Source organism: Dryobates pubescens, chromosome Z (assembly GCF_014839835.1).
Source record: "Dryobates pubescens isolate bDryPub1 chromosome Z, bDryPub1.pri, whole genome shotgun sequence".
Classification (NCBI taxonomy): Eukaryota; Metazoa; Chordata; class Aves; order Piciformes; family Picidae; genus Dryobates; species Dryobates pubescens.
The window spans coordinates 77,760,671-77,776,186 of NC_071657.1; the positions used below are offsets into that span (position 1 = coordinate 77,760,671).

At 55.1% G+C, this 15,516-nt stretch overlaps 2 protein-coding genes across 2 annotated transcripts; one reads left to right on the forward strand and one right to left on the reverse strand.

Moving 5' to 3' along the window:
- Positions 1–348: 348 nt before the first annotated feature.
- On the reverse strand, positions 349–4,984 carry RFESD (Rieske Fe-S domain containing). Its single transcript, XM_009905445.2, has 4 exons — positions 4,883–4,984; positions 3,258–3,438; positions 3,130–3,164; positions 349–1,404 (listed from the first exon to the last, which is right to left on the reverse strand). Exons 1-4 carry the CDS (start codon positions 4,958–4,960, stop codon positions 1,111–1,113), a joined length of 588 nt encoding a protein of 195 aa, XP_009903747.1. The 5' UTR covers positions 4,961–4,984; the 3' UTR covers positions 349–1,110.
- Positions 4,985–8,762: 3,778 nt separating this feature from the next.
- Positions 8,763–10,287, forward strand: GPR150 (G protein-coupled receptor 150). The gene has a single exon (XM_054177796.1). It carries the CDS (start codon positions 8,763–8,765, stop codon positions 10,269–10,271), a length of 1,509 nt encoding a protein of 502 aa, XP_054033771.1. The 3' UTR covers positions 10,272–10,287.
- Positions 10,288–15,516: the final 5,229 nt, after the last annotated feature.

Consider the following 15,516-nt stretch of genomic DNA (forward strand, 5'->3'; position numbering starts at 1 on the left):
TCAGGTGTGATGGAAGGGGAAGGGGAAGGGGAAGGGGAAGGGGAAGGGGAAGGGGAAGGGGAAGGGGAAGGGGAAGGGGAAGGGGAAGGGGAAGGGGAAGGGGAAGGGGAAGGGGAAGGGGAAGGGGAAGGGGAAGGGGAAGGGGAAGGGGAAGGGGAAGGGGATACATTCCTGAGCAGACTGCCCTGAGTGACCCTGCTCCGGCAGGGGCCTTGGGCTGCATGATCTCTGGAGGTCCCTCCCAACCTCTCATGTTCTGTGATCCTGTGGTGTGCTACCACAGAGTGAACACAGAGAGGAACCTGAGCTGTGGCTCTGAACAGAAGGGACACTGCTTCAAAGGGATGCTCTGAACCATGTATTCACAACAAAGGAATGCAAACAAGAGACACCACATCATGCAGCAGGTTTTGGACTTTTTTTATCCCCACCACCTTCTTCCTCTTTGGTTGTCACACCCACCCAGCATCAGGAAGAAGATCTCAATGACAACTGCTAGTCACATTATAGCTAACCAGAGGAGCTCAGTGAGAGGGAGCACAAACACTTGTATGGGTTTAAGGTATCACCCTGCAAACAGTTCACTGAACTCTGCTCAGGTTTTGGCACTTCCCCTTTGTGGCACTCAATAAGCATCCAGAGATTGGTTCAACGACCTAAAAAGCCTAAATTTTCTTTGTGTCATTTTTACCAAAGGCACTCAGAGTATAAACTGTTAAATAAGTAAACATAACCTTTACACCTGACTACTCACCCTAAGCTATGCCTTGGGCTTTACAAGCAGTAAGGTACACTATATCCCCTTCTAAAAATCAAGACAATTCTAGCAGAAATAGGGCTTCTAAAACACCAAATGCCACCAAGCACTCTGCTGTTAATTAGCCTTTTTTGGGCAATGCCAGTGCCAAAACCCCAAAACCACTGGCAAGAGGCCACACCTCTGACAATGAAGAGCTGCTTTGCTCCCTCAGTTCCACCTCTTCCCATGCTTTGATGTATCTTCAAGAACAGAAGTTAATCTGGAGACAGCCTTCGTGCCCACGGTGACTTCCACCACACCCTTGGCTCTTCTTTGGGGCATCAACCAGGATCCTGCTTTCTAGCCATAACTTACTCTGCAGCTGGTGAGTGGCTTTGCTCTTCCATATCTACACCTCCACTTTTCTTGTACTTCTCAGCAAAATAATCTGAGTCAAATTTGACAGACAGGTCTGGAGGGCTCACATAAACCTTGCCATTGGCTACTGTGACTTGGTGAATCCTCTGCTTGACTCCCATTGATAGCCATTTTGGTCTTGGTGAGGGCTCCAAAGGGTTTACTCCTTCATATAAACCTTCTCCTGTTTCTAAAGTGATTTTATACTTATGCCAAGGACAAACAATGCAGGCTTGGCCATCGATATCCTGCAAGAAGAAGAAAGAAAAACAGCAGGTCATAGGATCCCAGGCTCAGAGGACGTGAGGGGTTGGAAGGGGCCTCTGGAGATCTCCCAGTGCAAGCCCCTGCCAGAGCAGGAGCAGAGATCCAGCACAGGTCACACAGGAACACATCCAGACAGGGCTGCAAAGGCTCCACAGAAGGAGACTCCACAACCTCTCTGGGCAGCCTGCTCCAGGGCTCTGGCAGCCTCCCACTGCAGAACTTCCTCCTCCTCTGGAGCTGGAACCTCCTGGGCTGCAGTTGCCATCCACTGCCCCTTGGCCTCTGGCAGGCTGCAGCTGAGCAGAGCCTGTCCCCTGCCTCCTGACCCCCAGCCCTCAGCTCTTGAGAGACATTGATCAGATCCCTCTCAGCCTTCTCCTCTGCAGACTGAACAGCCCCAGGGCTCTCAGCCTCTCCTCCCCAGGCAGTGCTCCAGGCCCTTCCTCATCCTTGTAGCCCTCCCTTGGGCTCTGTGCAGCAGCTCCCTGTCCCTCCTGAGCTGGGGAGCCCAGAGCTGGCTGCAGTCTTCCAGGTGAGGTCTCAGCAGGGCAGAGCAGAGGGGGAGGAGAACCTCCCTGGCTGTGCTGGACACACTCCTCTGAATGCCCCCCAGGACCCCCTTGTCCTTCTTGGCCCCCAGGGCACATTGCTGTGCCAGGCAGAACTTGCTGCCCCCCAGCACTCCCAGGTCCTTCTCCCCAGGCTGCTCTCCAGCAGTTCCCCTCCCAACCTGTGCTGCTGCAGTTTGTTCTTGCTGCCCAGCTGCAGGACTCTGCTCTCATCCTTGTTGAGCCTCAGCAGGTTCCTCTCTGCCAGCTCTCAGCCTGTCCAAGTCTCTGAATGGCCTCACAGCCTTCATGTGTCTCAGCCAAGCCTCTCAGCAAACCTGCTGAGCAGACTCTGTCTGTCTGACCCCTCATCAATGACACTGATGAAGATGTAATTTGCTTATGATTCTCCCAGGATCCACCAAACATGACTTTTGTCTTCTCCTGGAAGAACCTCCTGAGCAAAACCCATGATTGGTGTCTTGGCTCTATGGCTGTCTGCTGTTTTACACACAGAACCATTTATTCTAGATAAAAGTATTCCCAAAAGAGAAAGCATTAGAGCTTAGGTGGAGGGAGGTGATTCTCTCCCTCTGCTCCACTCTGCTCAGACCCCACCTGCAGCTCTGGGTCCACTTCTGGAGCCTGTCTTACAAGAAAAATCTTGAGGTGCTGGAAGGTGCTTAGAGAAGGGCCATGAGGGTGAGCAGAGGGCTGGAGCTGCTCTGCCATGGAGACAGCCTGAGAGAGTTGGGGCTGTGCAGGCTGGAGAGGAGAAGGCTCCCAGGAGACCTTCTTGAGGCCTCCCAGGATCTGCAGGGGGCTGCAGCAAATCTGGGAAGGGACTTCTGAGAGTGTCAGGGAGTGATAGGACTGGGGAGGATGGAGCAAAACTAGAAGTGGGGAGATTGAGATTGGATGTGAGGGAGAAGGTGTTGCCCATGAGGGTGGTGAGAGACTGGCACAGGTTGCCCAGGGAGGTGGTGGAAGCCTCAGCCCTGGAGGTGTTTGCAGCCAGGCTGGAGGTGGCTGTGAGCAACCTGCTGTGCTGTGAGGTGTCCCTGCCCACGGCAGGGTGGCTGGGACTGGGTGAGCCTTGAGGTCCCTTCCAGCCCTGACAATACCACACAAATCATCCTTTTAGCTTTGCTCACCTACCTCTATTTCTCCACGAGGTAAAGGGCCTCCTTCATCTGAAACATGGTAGAACAAGGCATCAATTAATGCAGCAGATTTATATGCCCGAATTATTTGCACACTAAGACTACACAAGCAAATAATCTTACGGTAGCAGCGAGAGTCCAGAGCATGAAACTTCCCCCTGTGGTAGAAAACAACAACTTCTCTGCCATCAACTTTGGCTGTGGCTCTTCCAGACCTCTTTATGTCATCTTCTTTGCCAATTAATATGAGACCATCTGGCTCCTCTTCAGCTGTTGCTGTGCTTGAGCTGCACAAATCTGCATCCTTAAGACACACACAAAAAATAAACCTCAGAACAAAAAATATGCCCCAGGCACTTCAAGAGCAGTTGATATTTGGATTTCTCTGTGTGTAGTGCTTGTGATCTTAGAGGTGATCCCCAAACCATTCAACATGTGAGGTGAAGGGAGCAGAAAGTGGCAGTCAGAGGCTATCAAGAGGCACAGGAAGCAGGGAGCTGGGTGATAACATTTGGCCAAAGGTGTCCCCTAACAGAAAGAAGGGCTGGGGAAAAAAAGCAGCTGCTGCAGACCTGATGCCTGAGGCTGAGGCAAGATAAATTCTCAATCACTATTCACTGATTCTGAACTTTAATCCTCCCCACCAATCACACCCCCCACCCCCCCCACCCCAAAAAAAAAAAACCAACGAACAACCCAAAATCCTCTGTGCAACAGAAGACAAGAATGGTAAAAGTAAACTATTGAAGAGTGTGGGTGAGTCATGGGTGGCATTCACATGTAAATCCATAATGCTTTAACTAACATTCTGGCCAGAAATAGAAGCTGATGTAAGTTGATAATAACTTCAAAAATTCCATCTGAAAAGGGGGAGGGAAAAACAAAAACAACCAAGTTGGTTTCTTGAGAAGTTGTATTTAACCTGGAATTTTTTGGCAAATTATCTGTACTTCCCTCCCTCCTTTTACCTATTCCACATCCTCTACCACTCACAGCAGAGGACATAGGATGGAGATAGGGGATCCTGCCCCTCTGCTCTGCTCTGGGGAGACCTCCCCTGCAGGGCTGTGCCCAGCTGTGGGGACACCACCAGAGGAGAGCCCTGGAGCTGCTGGAGAGGCTCCAGAGGAGGCCAGCAAGATGCTGAGAGGGCTGCAGAAGCTGTGCTGTGGGGCCAGGCTGGCAGAGCTGGGGCTGTGCAGCCTGCAGAAGGGAAGGCTGCAGGCAGAGCTGAGAGCTGCATTTGCATCTCTGCAGGGCAGCTGCAGGCAGGCTGGGGAGGGACTGTTGAGAAGGGGCTGTGGGGCTAGGCCCAGGGGCAGTGGTTTGGCAGTGGAGCAGGGCAGGGTTAGGTTGTCCCTCAGGAGGGAGCTGTGCAGAGGGAGGGTGGGGAGAGCCTGGCACAGGCTGCCCAGGGAGGTGGTGGAGGCTCCATCCCTGCAGACATTCAAGGTCAAACTTGAAAGGACCTTGAGCAACCTGCTCTAGATGGAGCTGTCCCTGCTGTCTGCAGGGGTTGGATAGATGCCTTTGGAGGGTCCCTCCCAACCCAACGCATTTTGTGATTTATCACAAAATTTGCCTTCCTTGTAGATCTGCTTCCTGTGCTCCAATCCCCTCCAAATCCCCACTACAGCCACCCTCACCTCCACCAAGAATCTGGCTAAAAAACAGAAGGGCTTTGAGGGAATGAGACCAGAGGGGAACCACAAGCAGGGGGTTCCACACCATGAAGAGCCACACTGTACCTTGGGTCCACGCCAGATCACAAGGAAGATGAGAAAGCAGAGGAGGAAATGGAGGCTCAGGATGATGAGATCCAGCATGGCCTCTCCTTGCCGTGCCTGTGGCAGCTGCCCTGCCTTGCTCCTGTCTCCAGCGGGGCACAGAACAGCTCCTCTTCATCTGCAGCCAAAGGACAGCAAGGACAGCCCCTGCAGCCCCAAAGCAGGAGGTATGGAGGCCCAGCACAGCAGCAGCCTGCTGTGCCAGGGCCGATAAGCAGCTGGGACGTGCTGGGGCTGGCCTGATAAGGGGAGAAGAGGGCTCTGCGTTCCTCCTGACGCCATCCCTGCTGTGATCCCATCACCACCTCCATGGGGGAAACGTCAAACTGAACCCCTGCTTGGAGCCACTTGTTAACCAAAACCCTGCCCAGAGCCACATGTTATCTTACCTTATCATTTCCTTATCAGGAACCATAAGGACCAGCCCCCTGCTTTACAGTTTACAGGAACTTCCACCCAGTTTTACCCAGAAATGTCCTTCTCAGACTCACAGGATGTGGCCCAAGAGGGCATTCATGTCTATTTTTCTTCAGAGAATCAGCTAGATTACAGGATCACAGATCACAGGCTCACAAGATCCCAGGATGTTAGGGGTTGGAAGGGACCTCCAAAGATCATCCAGTCCAACCCCTTGCCAGAGCTGGACCATAGAACCCAGCACAGGTCACACAGGAACACATCCAGACAGGGCTGCAAAGGCTCCACAGAAGGAGACTCCACAACCTCTCTGGGCAGCCTGCTCCAGGGCTCTGGCAGCCTCCCATTGCAGAACTTCCTCCTCCTCTGGAGCTGGAACCTCCTGGGCTGCAGTTTATATCCAAAGAAGGAAATCCACATCTTTTTCACTAACCTCTTGGTTGACTCCAGCTGTAAACTTTCCAAACTGGCCAAAACCTTGAAATGCAGAAGTCTGGAGAGACTCTTTCATAAAGAAGCCTCCGAAGAAACTGTGTCTATATACACACACCCCTGGAGAAACTTCACTGTCAGCAAGTTTGCTGAAGACACCAGACTGGGAGCAGTGGTGACACAGGAGGGCTGTGATGCCATCCAGCCAGACTTGGACAGGCTGAGAGGTGGGCAGGGAGAAACTGAATGAAGTTCAACAAGGGCAAGGGTAGAGTCTTGCACCTGGGAAAGAACAACCCCATGGAGCAGGACAAGCTGCGGACTGACCTGCTGGAGGGCATTAAAGGGGAAAAGGACCTGGGGGTCCTAGTGGGTGGGAGGTTGACCATGAGCCAGCAATGTGCTCTGGTGGCCAAGAAGGCCAAAGCCATTCTGGGGTGGATTAGAAAGTCTGTAGTTAGTATGTCGAGAGAGGTTCTCCTCCCCCTCTACTCTGCCCTGCTGAGGCCACATCTGGAATATTGTGTCCAGTTGTGGGCCCCTTGGTTCAAGAAGGACCTCAGGGAACTGCTTGAGAGAGTCCAGAACAGAGCCACAAAAATTATTAGGCGAGTGGAAGATCTTCCTTATGAGGAGAGCCTGAGGGAGCTGAGGGCTCTGTAGCTTGGACAGGAGGAGCCTGAGGGTGACCTCATTGCTGTGGATAAAGATGTGCAGGATGAGTGCCCAGAGGCTGGAGCCAGGCTCTGCTGGGTGATGCCCAGTGACAGCACAAGGGGCAGTGGTGGAAGCTGAGGCAGAGGAAGTTCCCTGGAAACAGGAGAAGAATTTTTTTTTTCCCTGTGAGGGTGACAGAGCCCTGGAGCAGGCTGCCCATGAGGACTGGGGAGTCTCCCTCTCCAGAGATGTTCAAAACCTGCCTGGATGTGTTCCTGTGTGATCTGCTCTAGGTGATCCTGTTCTGGCAGGGGGGTTGGACTGGATGAACTTTCAAGGTCCCTTCCAGCCTCTAACATTCTGTGATGCTGTGAAACTCAGGCACACACACACATACCACAAATGCTTAGCTTGGTGGGGGTGAGAAGGGACCCCTGGGGCTCACCCAGCCCAACCACCCTGCTCCAGCAGGTCACCCACAGCAGCTTGCCCAGGAGCACAATGCCCAGAGGGGGTTGGAAGCTCTCCACACAAGGAGACTCCACAACCTCTCTGGGTAGCCTGCTCAAGGCTCCAAACACCCTTATACCAAACAACTTTCTCCTCCTGCTCAGATGGAACCTCCTGGGTTCCAGCTTTTGCCCCTTGCCCCTTGTCCTGTCCCTAGGCACTGCTGTCCCATCCTCTTGCACCCTACCCTTTAGCTATTGATCAGCACAAGCATTAACCAGATTAATACATTTAGGTATTTTCAAGCACATCTGCAGACATATCACATACAGAGACAGGAATTTTATACCTATGCTCCAAACACTGTTAAAATCACCCTTGGCACCCAACCCAGAGGTAACACCCCTACAGCCAGACTGGATTTTCTGTCCAAGCAACCCAGGCAGCCCAGCCTGAAGCCTGGCACTCAGACTGCTGTGGGCCCTGTGTGACCCAGCAGTCAATACTCAGGGGCTTCATCTTACAGCCAGGACTTGCCTGCTTATCTACAGCCAGCTGCAGATTAAGAGCTTCCCTGGCACATCAGAGGTCCTCCAGAGAAGACAGCCTCCAAGGCTACATACACTTGTTAATGTGCTGCTGAGCTGGGTGAAGGCACAGTGTCAAAAGACTTGGAAAAACATAAGGGTGCTGGGTGGGGAGAAGCTGGAGAGGAGCCAGCAATGGGCACTGGCAGCACAGAAGGCCAAGGGCAGCCTGTGCTGCATCCAGAGCAGCATGGTCAGAGCTGGAGAGAGGGGATCCTGCCCCTCTGCTCTGCTCAGACCCCACCTGCAGCACTGCCTCCAGCTCTGGCGCCCCCAGAACAAGAAGGACCTGGAGCTGATGGAGAGGCTCCAGAGGAGGACATCAAGATGAGCAGAGGGCTGCAGAACCTCCCCTGTGGGGACAGGCTGGGAGAGTTGGGGCTGTTCAGCTTGAAGAAGAGAAAGCTCCAGGGCAACCTCAGAGCAGCCTTCCAGTACCTGAAGGGACTCCAGGTGAGCTCGGGAAGGACCTGGGACAAGGGCTGGGCGTGCCAGGATGAGGGACAATGGCTTGGAGCTAGGAGAGGGTAGATTGAGAGTGGAGAGGAGGAAGAAATTGTTGAGAGTGAGGGCTGGGAGAGCCTGGCACAGGTTGCCCAGGAAGGCTGTGGCTGCCTTCTCCCTGGAGGTGTTCAGGGCCAGGCTGGAAAAGGCCTTGAGCAGTGTGGGCTGGTGGGAGGTGTCCCTGACCCCTGGCAGAGGGTTGGTACTGGATCAGCTTTCAGGTCCCTTCCAACCCAAACCATTCTGTGGCTCTTTGACACAGGATTTTTTTCCCCTGATATTTTCTCAGGAGTTCAGCTGCTGTGGCGTTTTCTGAGTCACTCCTCACTGGGCTGGGTGGAGGTGTCCCCATTGCCAAGAACCATCTGGTGGGAACTGGGAGCAGAGGAAGGATTCACTTCCCAGCGGGGCGGGTGCGATGGGGGCTACCCCGGGTTCCAGCCGCTCCCGTGTGGGGACCAGAATGAGCAAAACACCGCCCTCTGTTCCTCCCAGCCCAGCCCCGCTGCCCTCCGGAGGATGCTCACTCGGGGTGATGCCGTCAGGGAAAGGTGCCCGGTGGTCTTGGGATGTGTAGGGTGGGTCATGGCCAGGGGAAGCTACCCTGCGGTCCCAGGGGGTGCAGCGGATGAGGGACGTCTAGAGAAGATGGCCGCCATCGCCGGGGGCGTCAGGGGATGAGGAACATCGAAGGAAGATGCCCCGCGCTGCCGGGATGTGTGGGGTGAGTGGAACGGCAGGAGAAGACACACGCCAGTGCCGGGGCTGCGTGGGGTGAGGGACATAGAGGGAAGATGCTCGCCGCGCCCAGGGGTGCAGGGGATGCGGGACGTCGAGGGGAAGATGCCCGCCGGGGGCGGGGGGCGTGCGATGCGCTGTGCGCACAGCCCCCTCCCCCGGTGCAGGACGAGCCCCTATATATACCTGGGGGAGCGCCCGCCGCCGAGCCTCGGCGTCCCGGGATGGAGCAGGACCCCTTCTCCTCCAGCCTCAACCTCTCTGCCCCCGCCCCCACCCCGTCCTTCTCCGGCCCGGGGGCCGCCTGGGCGGGCTCGGTGCTGCTGCTGGCGCTGGTGGGGAACGGGCTGGTGCTGCGGGGGCTGTGCGGGGCCCGGCCCAGCCGGCGGCGGGACATGCTGCTGGGACACCTGGCGCTGGCTGACCTGGCGGGCTGCGGGCTGGCGCTGCTGCCGCGGCTGGCGTCCGAGGGGCTGCTCGGGGGGGCGGCCACCGCCGCTTCTCCTCTGAGCCCCGCTGCCTGCCGCCTGCTGCCGGTGCTGCAGCGCTGCGGGCCGCTGGCGTCGGCGCACGGGCTTGTGCTGCTGGCGCTGGAGCGGCACCGGCCGGGGCTGCCCGCCCGAGGGCTGGCCGCTCTGGGCTGGCTGCTGGCGCCGCTCCTCGCCCTGCCCCAGGCGTTCGCCTTCCGACCGGCCTCTCGCCAAGGCGGGACCCGCTGCCGCAGCGTCTTCGAGGACCCGCCGCGTTGGCACGGTCTGGCCTTCGCCGTCTACGGGGCGGCCACCGCCTTCCTGGCCCCCGCCGGACTGCTGGGCTGGGCCTGCGCCCGCAGCCTGGCACCCCTCGGGGCCGCCCGACGGCAGCGGCGGCGGAGGGGGCGGTGGCTGCCCACGGCGAGGAGCGGCGGCGGGGGCCTGCCCCGGGGGCGGGCGGTGAGGCTGCCGCTGGTGCTGACCGCACTCTTCGCTCTCTGCCGCCTGCCCCGCTGCGCCGCCGAGCTGGGGCTGGCCTCGGTACCCGGCGGCGGGCGGCAGGAGGCGCTGGCGGCAACGGGCATCGTGGAGGTGGCCAGCAGCGCCCTCAACCCCTTCGCCTGCCTGCTGCTCCACAGCCGCCTGCGCCGGGGGCTCCGCGGCGCCGGCTCCAAGGCCACCGCCGCCGCTTGCTGCTGCCCCGGCAGCGGCGGACAAGGGCGGCGCTGGGCAACCCTCCGCCGGCCGCTCCGTCGCCGCGCCGGTGCAAGGAGTACCACCGGTACCCGCAGCTACCCTGGCACCTCGGACATCCCCGGCGCTCCGGGCACTCCCCGTATCCGCGGCATCCCGGACATCCCTGGCAGCAGCAGCTCTCCTGGTACCCCGGGCACCCCCGGCAACCGCGGCAAGCCGGGGGACACCTCCGGCACCCCGGACGTCCCCGGTACCCGCGGCAACCTGGGCACTTCCGGCATCCCGGGCACCCGTGGCATCTCCAGTACGCCGGGCAGCGCCGGTACCCCCGGCAGCCCCGTTCCCACGGGCTCTCCTCCCGGGAACGGGGAAGGGACACGGCTCGGAAGCATTTGATGAGCGGCCGTGCCCGCGGTTTTACCTTAGCACTGTCTGAGTTTTGGGGATATACTCTTTTTTTAACCTTTTTGGGTATGTTTTCGTGCTAAACATGCTTGGAGGAGGAGGGCACGACCAGCAGGGTGGTTGCTGCTTTGCAAATATCCAAACGCTGTTGCCATTCCGTTGTCATCCTTACAAAGCCTGATTTTTTTTGGTCATGTTTCGTGGGCTTTGTGATACCTCGTTCAGAAATAAAATCGGTTAGTCCAAGAAATTGCTCTTTTTCTCTTGGTTGCTGTTGCTTACATCTCCTAAAGAAGTGGATGTGGCCAGTGAATTTCAGGCAGGGTGGTGTCACTCATGCTTTAGTGAATTTCTTAGCTGTAGAGGTGAGCTGGAGGCTACAACAGGCAGGGTGCAGTGAGATTTGTGTGCACAAAAAAGTGGCAGAAGTCTCCTCAAAAGAGTTGCTTTTATGTCTGCTTGGCATGTTTTAAGACAGAAGGCTGGAGAAAAGCTGCTCTGAGACCACCTCCTTCTCACTCAGCTCTGGTTTCATTTCCATGACACCCACTTCACCAGATTAATGCATTTTTGTTGTGCTGACACCACAAATCAAGCCAAACTTAACATTTTTTCTGTGATGGGAGAGCTTCTGTGGGACTGGGTACGGAGGATGTGCAGTGCTTGAGCCCTGGAGATGCTGCTGGTTGATGAACTTGGTACTTGCAGGCAGGAGATGGGTTGGATGGTGGGACTGGTGGCCAGTCACCAGTGGCATCCCCCAGGGATCAGGGCTGGGCCCCATCCTCTTTAACATCTTCATTGATGATCTGGATGAGGGGGTTGAGTCAGTCATCAGCAAGTTTGCAGATGACACCAAGTTGGGAACAGATGTTAGTCAGTTAGAAGGTAGAAAGGCTCTGCAGAGGGACCTCGACTGACTGGACAGATGGGCAGAGTCCAACAGGATGGCATTTAACAAGTCCAAGTGCCGGGTGCTGCACTTTGGCCACAGCAACCCCATGCAGAGCTACAGGCTGGGGTCAGAGTGGCTGGAGAGCTGCCAAACAGAGAGGGACCTAGGGGTGCTGATTGACACCTGCCTAAACATGAGCCAGCAGTGTGCCCAGGTGGCCAAGAGGGCCAATGGCATCCTGGCCTGCGTTAGGAATAGTGTGGCCCGCAGGAGCAGGGAGGTCATTGTGCCCCTGTACTCTGCACTGGTTAGGCCATATCTTGAGTCCTGTGTCCAGTTCTGGGCCCCTCAGTTTAAGAAGGACATTGAGACACTTGAACGTGTCCAGAGAAGGGCAACAAGGCTGGGGAGAGGCCTTGAGCACAGCCCTGTGAGGAGAGGCTGAGGGAGCTGGGATTGTTTAGCCTGGAGAAGAGAAGGATCAGGGGTGACCTCATTGCCCTCTACAACTACCTGAAAGGTGGTTGTAGACAGGAAGGGGTTGGTCTCTTCTCCCAAGCAACCAGCACCAGAACAAGGGGACACAGTCTCAAGCTGTGCCAGGGGAGGTTTAGACTCGAGGTGAGGAAAAAGTTCTTCACTGAGCGAGTCGTTCGTCATTGGAATGTGCTGCCCAGGGAGGTGGTGGAGTCGCCGTCCCTGGAGGTGTTCAAGGGAATATTGGACGTGGCACTTGGTGCCATGGTCTCGTTGTGAGGTCTGTTGGGACAGGTTGGACTTGATGATCCTTGGGGTCTCTTCCAACCTTGGTGATACTGTGATACTGTGATACTGTGACTGACCTCACCGACACCTGACAGAGCAGGAGGTGTAGCTGTGTCCTCACATCTGGGTGTTGCAGTGGATTCCAAGTCTGACTGACATCCTTGAGGAGTATGAGGTGCTGAACATGCCCACAAACATGTTTATGCTGGGATAGAAGGATGCCATTTCCCCCTCAAAGACCCTGGGCTGTACCTTTTGCTTGACAAAGAACCTTCTGCAGGTGACAAATCAGTGCTAGTGCAGTGTTTACATGGGACTTAGAATCATAAAACTGTTTGGGTTGGAAAAGCCCTCTAAGATTGTCCAATCCAACCTTCAACCCAAGCCCACCATGGCCACTAAACCATGACTCCAAGTGCCATGGACACAGCTTTCTGCAATAATTCCAGGGATGGGGATTCCACCAGCTCCCTGGGCAGCCTGTGCCAATCCCTGACCACTCTTGTAGCACAGAAATTGTTCCTAATATCCAACCTCCACCCTCCCCTGGCACAATTTCAGGCCATTTCCTCTCCTTCTATCACCTGGGACTAGAGAGAAGAGCCCAAGCCCCAGCCCACTCCAACCTCCTCCCAGGAGGCTGTATCCTTGCTCCCCATCTGCCTCTCACTAACCTATCTGGTAATATTTTTATTTTTTCCCCCCCTGCATCTTACTCTTTTCTCACACTACATTTTGTATCAAAACCCTCTCTTTGGGGGTGCTTCTGTGGTACCAGGGTTACTGGTGCAGGTACCACTGCTTTCTGGCAGGCAGCTATGGTTTGGGCCCCTCAGTTTAGGGAGGATATTGACTTGCTGGAACGTGTCCAGAGAAGGGCAACAAAGTTGGTGAGGGGTTTAGAGCACAGCCCTATGAGGAGAGGCTAAGGGAGCTGGGGTTGCTTAGCCTGGAGGAGGCTCAGGGGTGACCTTATTGCTCTCTACAACTACCTGAAGGGAGGTTGTGGACAGGCTGAAGTTGGTCTCTTCTCCCAGGCAGCCAGCACCAGAACAAGAGGACACAGTCTCAGGCTGCGCCAGGGAAGTTTTAGGCTGGAAGTTAGGAAGAAATTCTACACAGAGAGAGTGATTGGCCATTGGAATGGGCTGCCTGGGGAGGTGGTGGAGTCACCATCATTGGAGGTATCACACAGTATCCCAGTATCACCAAGGTTGGAAGACACCTCAAAGATCATCAAGTCCAACCTGTCACCACAGACCTCATGACTAGACCATGGCACTGAGCACCCCATCCAGTCTCTTCCTAAACACCTCCAGGGGTAGTGACTCCACCACCTCCCTGGGCAGCACATTCCAATGGCTAATGACTCTCTCAGTGAAGAACTTTCTCCTCACCTTGAGCCTAAACTTCCCCTGGTGCAGCTTGAGACTGTGTCCTCTTCTGCTGGTGCTGGTTGCTTGGGAGAAGAGACCAACTCCCTCCTGGCTACAACCACCCTTCAGGTACTTGTAGACAGCAATGAGGACTTCCCTGAGCCTCTTCTCCAGGCTAAACAATCCCAGCTCCCTCAGCCTCTCCTCACAGGGCTGTGCTCAAGGCCTCTCCCCAGCCTTGTTGCCCTTCTCTGGACACGTTCAAGTGTCTCAATGTCCTTCTTAAACTGAGGGGCCCAGAACTGGACACAGGACTCAAGATATGGCCTAACCAGTGCAGAGTACAGGGGCACAATGACCTCCCTGCTCCTGCGGGCCACACTATTCCTAATACAGGCCAGGATGCCATTGGCCCTCTTGGCCACCTGGGCACACTGCTGGCTCATGTTTAGGTGGCTGTCAATCAGCACCCCCAGGTCCCTTTCTGTTAGGTGTTTAGGAGGAGACTGGATGGGGTGCTTGGTTGCATGGTTTAGTTGATTAGGTGGTGTTGGATGATAGTTTGGACGCAATGCTCTTGAAGGTCTCTTCTAACCTGGTCTATTCTATTCTATTCTATTCTATTCTATTCTATTCTATTCTATTCTATTCTATTCTATTCTATTCTCTTCTCACTCTCAACAAGCTCCCTCCAAGGAAGTCAGGCTTAATGTGACCTTTCCCAGCAAATGTTACTCCAAAAACAGTGACTTTGTGAGATGTTTTCACAGGGCCTCATTACAATTAGTTTATGCCTCTTCATGTTCTTTCCATGGCACCTGGGGCCATGGTGGTGTTGGGTTGAAGGTTGGACTGGATGATCCTAGAGGGCTTTTCCAACCCAAACAACCCTTTGATTCTGTGACAATTGGTGCTGCTGGTGAGGGTCACAGCTCAGGTGAGTAAAGCTGGAACTGTGCTGCATAAATGAGACTGAACTTCCTTCAGTGAGCAACAAACAGCGGAGAAACCAAACGTCCCCCAAACAACACTCAGAGAGGGGCTATGAAAGAGTGTCCTAGGGGAACATGGTCCTGACCTACTGCAGGATCACACACACAGATTCTAGATATCAGCTGTAGAAGGAAATAACACATGATAGCCCCCAAAACACAGAATGGTGAGAGTTGGAAGAGACCTCTGGACATCATCCAGTCCAAACCTCCTGCCAAGGTAGGGCCACCTAGAGAACATCACACATTGCTTGGTCACACAAAGAGAAGGTCTCACACCTAGAGAGGTCACACACTGCTTAGTCACACACCCAGAGGAGGTCACACATTGCTTGGTCTCACAGAAGGTCACACACCTAGAGAAGGTTACACACTGCTTGGTCACATCTACAGAAGGTCACACAGAAGATCACACCTAGAGAGCATCACACAGAAGGTCATACACTGCTTGGTCACACCTAGAGAAGGTCACACTCTGCTTGGTCACACACCCAGAGAAATCACACACTGCTTGGTCACACCTAGAGAAGGTCACACACCTAGAGAAGGTCACACACTGCTTGGTCACATCTACAGAAGGTCACACAGAAGATCATACACCTAGAGACCATCACACAGAAGGTCATACACTGCTTGGTCACACCTAGAGAAGGTCACACTCTGCTTGGTCACACACCCAGAGAAGTCACACATTGCTTGGTCACACCTATAGAAGGTCACACACCCAGAGAAGTCACACACTGCTTGGTCACACCTAGAGAGGTCACACACCCAGAGAAGGTCACACACTGCTTGGTCACACACCCAGAGAGGTCACACACTGCTTGGTCACACCTACAGAGGTCACACACCCAGAGAGGTCACACACTGCTTGGTCACACCTAGAGAGGTCACACACCCAGAGAAGGTCACACACTGCTTGGTCACACACCCAGAGAAGTCACACACTGCTTGGTCACACCTATAGAAGGTCACACACCCAGAGAAGGTCACACACTGCTTGGTCACACACCCAGAGAAGTCACACACTGCTTGGTCACACCTATAGAAGGTCACACACCCAGAGAAGGTCACACACTGCTTGGTCACACCTAGAGAAGGTCACACACCCAGAGAAGGTCACACACTGCTTGGTCACACCTAGAGAAGGTCACACACCCAGAGAAGGTCACACACTGCTTGGTCACACAGCCAGAGAAGTCACACAC

Excerpts from the sequence above, each read along its gene's own strand:
- RFESD (XM_009905445.2), bottom strand. The coding sequence starts at position 4,960 with ATGCTGGATCTCATCATCCTGAGCCTCCATTTCCTCCTCTGCTTTCTC. Across the intron at positions 3,439-4,882 it reads TGATCTGGCGTGGACCCAAG|GATGCAGATTTGTGCAGCTC; the intron begins GTACAGTGTGGC and ends GTGTGTCTTAAG. Across the intron at positions 1,405-3,129 it reads TACCTCGTGGAGAAATAGAG|GATATCGATGGCCAAGCCTG; the intron begins GTAGGTGAGCAA and ends TTCTTCTTGCAG.
- GPR150 (XM_054177796.1), top strand. The coding sequence starts at position 8,763 with ATGCTCGCCGCGCCCAGGGGTGCAGGGGATGCGGGACGTCGAGGGGAA.